This window comes from Barbus barbus (genome assembly GCF_936440315.1).
Source record: "Barbus barbus genome assembly, chromosome: 6".
NCBI lineage: Eukaryota > Metazoa > Chordata > Actinopteri > Cypriniformes > Cyprinidae > Barbus > Barbus barbus.
Window position 1 is genome coordinate 36949000 of NC_136734.1, and position 2019 is coordinate 36951018.

General features: G+C 47.7%; 1 protein-coding gene across 1 annotated transcript; it reads left to right on the plus strand.

The window, feature by feature from the left end:
* On the plus strand, window positions 1–1744 carry LOC306871925 (forkhead box protein D1-like). Its single transcript, XM_079420184.1, has one exon. The coding sequence runs from the start codon at window positions 210–212 to the stop codon at window positions 1254–1256; it is 1047 nt and encodes a 348-aa protein (XP_079276310.1). The 5' UTR covers window positions 1–209; the 3' UTR covers window positions 1257–1744.
* Window positions 1745–2019: the final 275 nt, after the last annotated feature.

Genomic DNA, 2019 nt, shown 5'->3' on the forward strand with positions numbered 1-2019 from the left:
AATAAGCGCGTGGATGTTGGGATTTGGGCGACCTCTTGATTCCGTGCCGACAGTAATCCATTAAAAGCCTATGGCACTGGTGACACACTGGCACGCCCTATCCGCCTGTCCCGCATATGCTCGACGCGTTTTATGAGTTCTCTCGAATCGAGAACGCAGGTAACACGTTGGCTTAGCACACCGTAGCCCATCGGGGACCCGAGGGAGCCATGACTTTGAGCTCCGAGATGTCGGATGCGTCTGTGCTCTCGGAGGAGACCGACATCGACGTGGTCGGAGAGGGAGATGATGGTGACGGCCAGACGCGCTCCTACGTGGACGAGGTGGCTCAGATGCACGACGAGATCATGCTCGGCGGTTCGCCGTCTTGTGTGGATGCCTCCGCTGCACGGGACCCCTACAAGCCAGCAAGTAAAAACACCCTGGTGAAGCCCCCATACTCCTACATCGCACTCATCACCATGGCAATCCTCCAGAGTCCCAAGAAGCGCCTGACGCTCAGCGAGATCTGCGACTTCATCAGTAACAGATTTCCGTACTACAGGGAAAAGTTTCCAGCTTGGCAGAACTCTATCCGGCACAACCTGTCCTTGAACGACTGCTTCGTCAAGATACCGCGGGAGCCCGGGAATCCCGGTAAAGGCAACTACTGGACACTGGACCCAGAGTCCGCCGACATGTTTGATAACGGGAGCTTTCTACGCCGCCGGAAACGCTTTAAGCGACAGCAGGCGCCTGAACTTCTCCGCGATCACGGAGGCTTTCTCCCCGCGGCCGCTGTGTACGGCTACGGACCTTACGGTTGTGGATACGGTCTGCAGCTTCAGTCTTATCATGCGCATTCTGCGCTCCTCGCCTTTCAGCAGCAGCAGCAGCAGCCGCCGCCGCCGCCGCCCTCGTCCCGGCATCCTCACACCGGAACTCTCATCCCCGCGCCTTCTCTCATGCCAAACACTACGGAGCTCACCCGTTCCCGCTTCTATCCTCCTCTAAGCCCCGGGCTTTCTTCTCCCATACAGACTGCGGCTAAGTCCCCGGTTCACCGTTCACCCTTCTCCATAGACAGCATTATCGGGAGCGCTTTAGTCCCTACGCACTCGCATTGTGCCTCACGGACTTCCCCGGTGGTCCCAGTGCTTCCGCCGACCCTCGCGTCTCAGCACTCCCCAACCCCACTACCGGGAGTCTTGCACGGACCGACGTCTTTACACGAAACCTACGCAAACCGGATTGTCAGTGGCACTAGCGGCTGTTAATTTTTTTAACTAAACGTCACATTTTAAAGCGATACACTCCTGTGTTTAAGGTAGGATTATTTTTGTATTGTTTTGTTTCACGCAGCTGAATGGTGGACATTAACACGTTCGTGCCTATATTCAAGCTGTGAAATATGAAATATATATTTATGTTAACATTTTAGTTCAATCTAATTTCCGCCCCCACGAACTTTTCGTTGTCGGTGTGATTGTGGTAATCACTGCATAGGGCGTCTCAGGACAACATTTTTTAACAGGCTATAAAATAAATTGTCAAATGTCTACAATGATATATTTTGTGTGAAAACACAGATGTTTTCTAGTTTGGCAAACTGATTTTATTATTTGTACTTTGTAATGAAAATCGAACATTTTTTATACAACGTGTACTTCTCAGTAGCCTAATAAACAATGTACATTCTTTGATATTGTATACTCGGAGTGTGATATTTTTTACACGGTCTGTTTTTCATTAATAATAAATTTTGTTTTGCAAAATAAGATGGAGTGGAAATGACCTCATTGATAGTCTCAATAGCTTATATATATCGCTGGGTATAGCCTAAATGATTGTCATCTGTACTATGCAATCACATTTTTAAAAATAAGTATTTGATATTAGATTAAATTACTTTTACTAGTAATCAGACTATTTTTTTTATCGATTACATATTATTCACATAATAGCAATAAATTATATTTAGCCTATAAAATAGCCCACTGCATGCTATACTCTCAGAAAGTCTTCCAGTTTTGTGGACAT

Excerpts from the sequence above, each read along its gene's own strand:
- LOC306871925 (XM_079420184.1), top strand. The coding sequence starts at position 210 with ATGACTTTGAGCTCCGAGATGTCGGATGCGTCTGTGCTCTCGGAGGAG.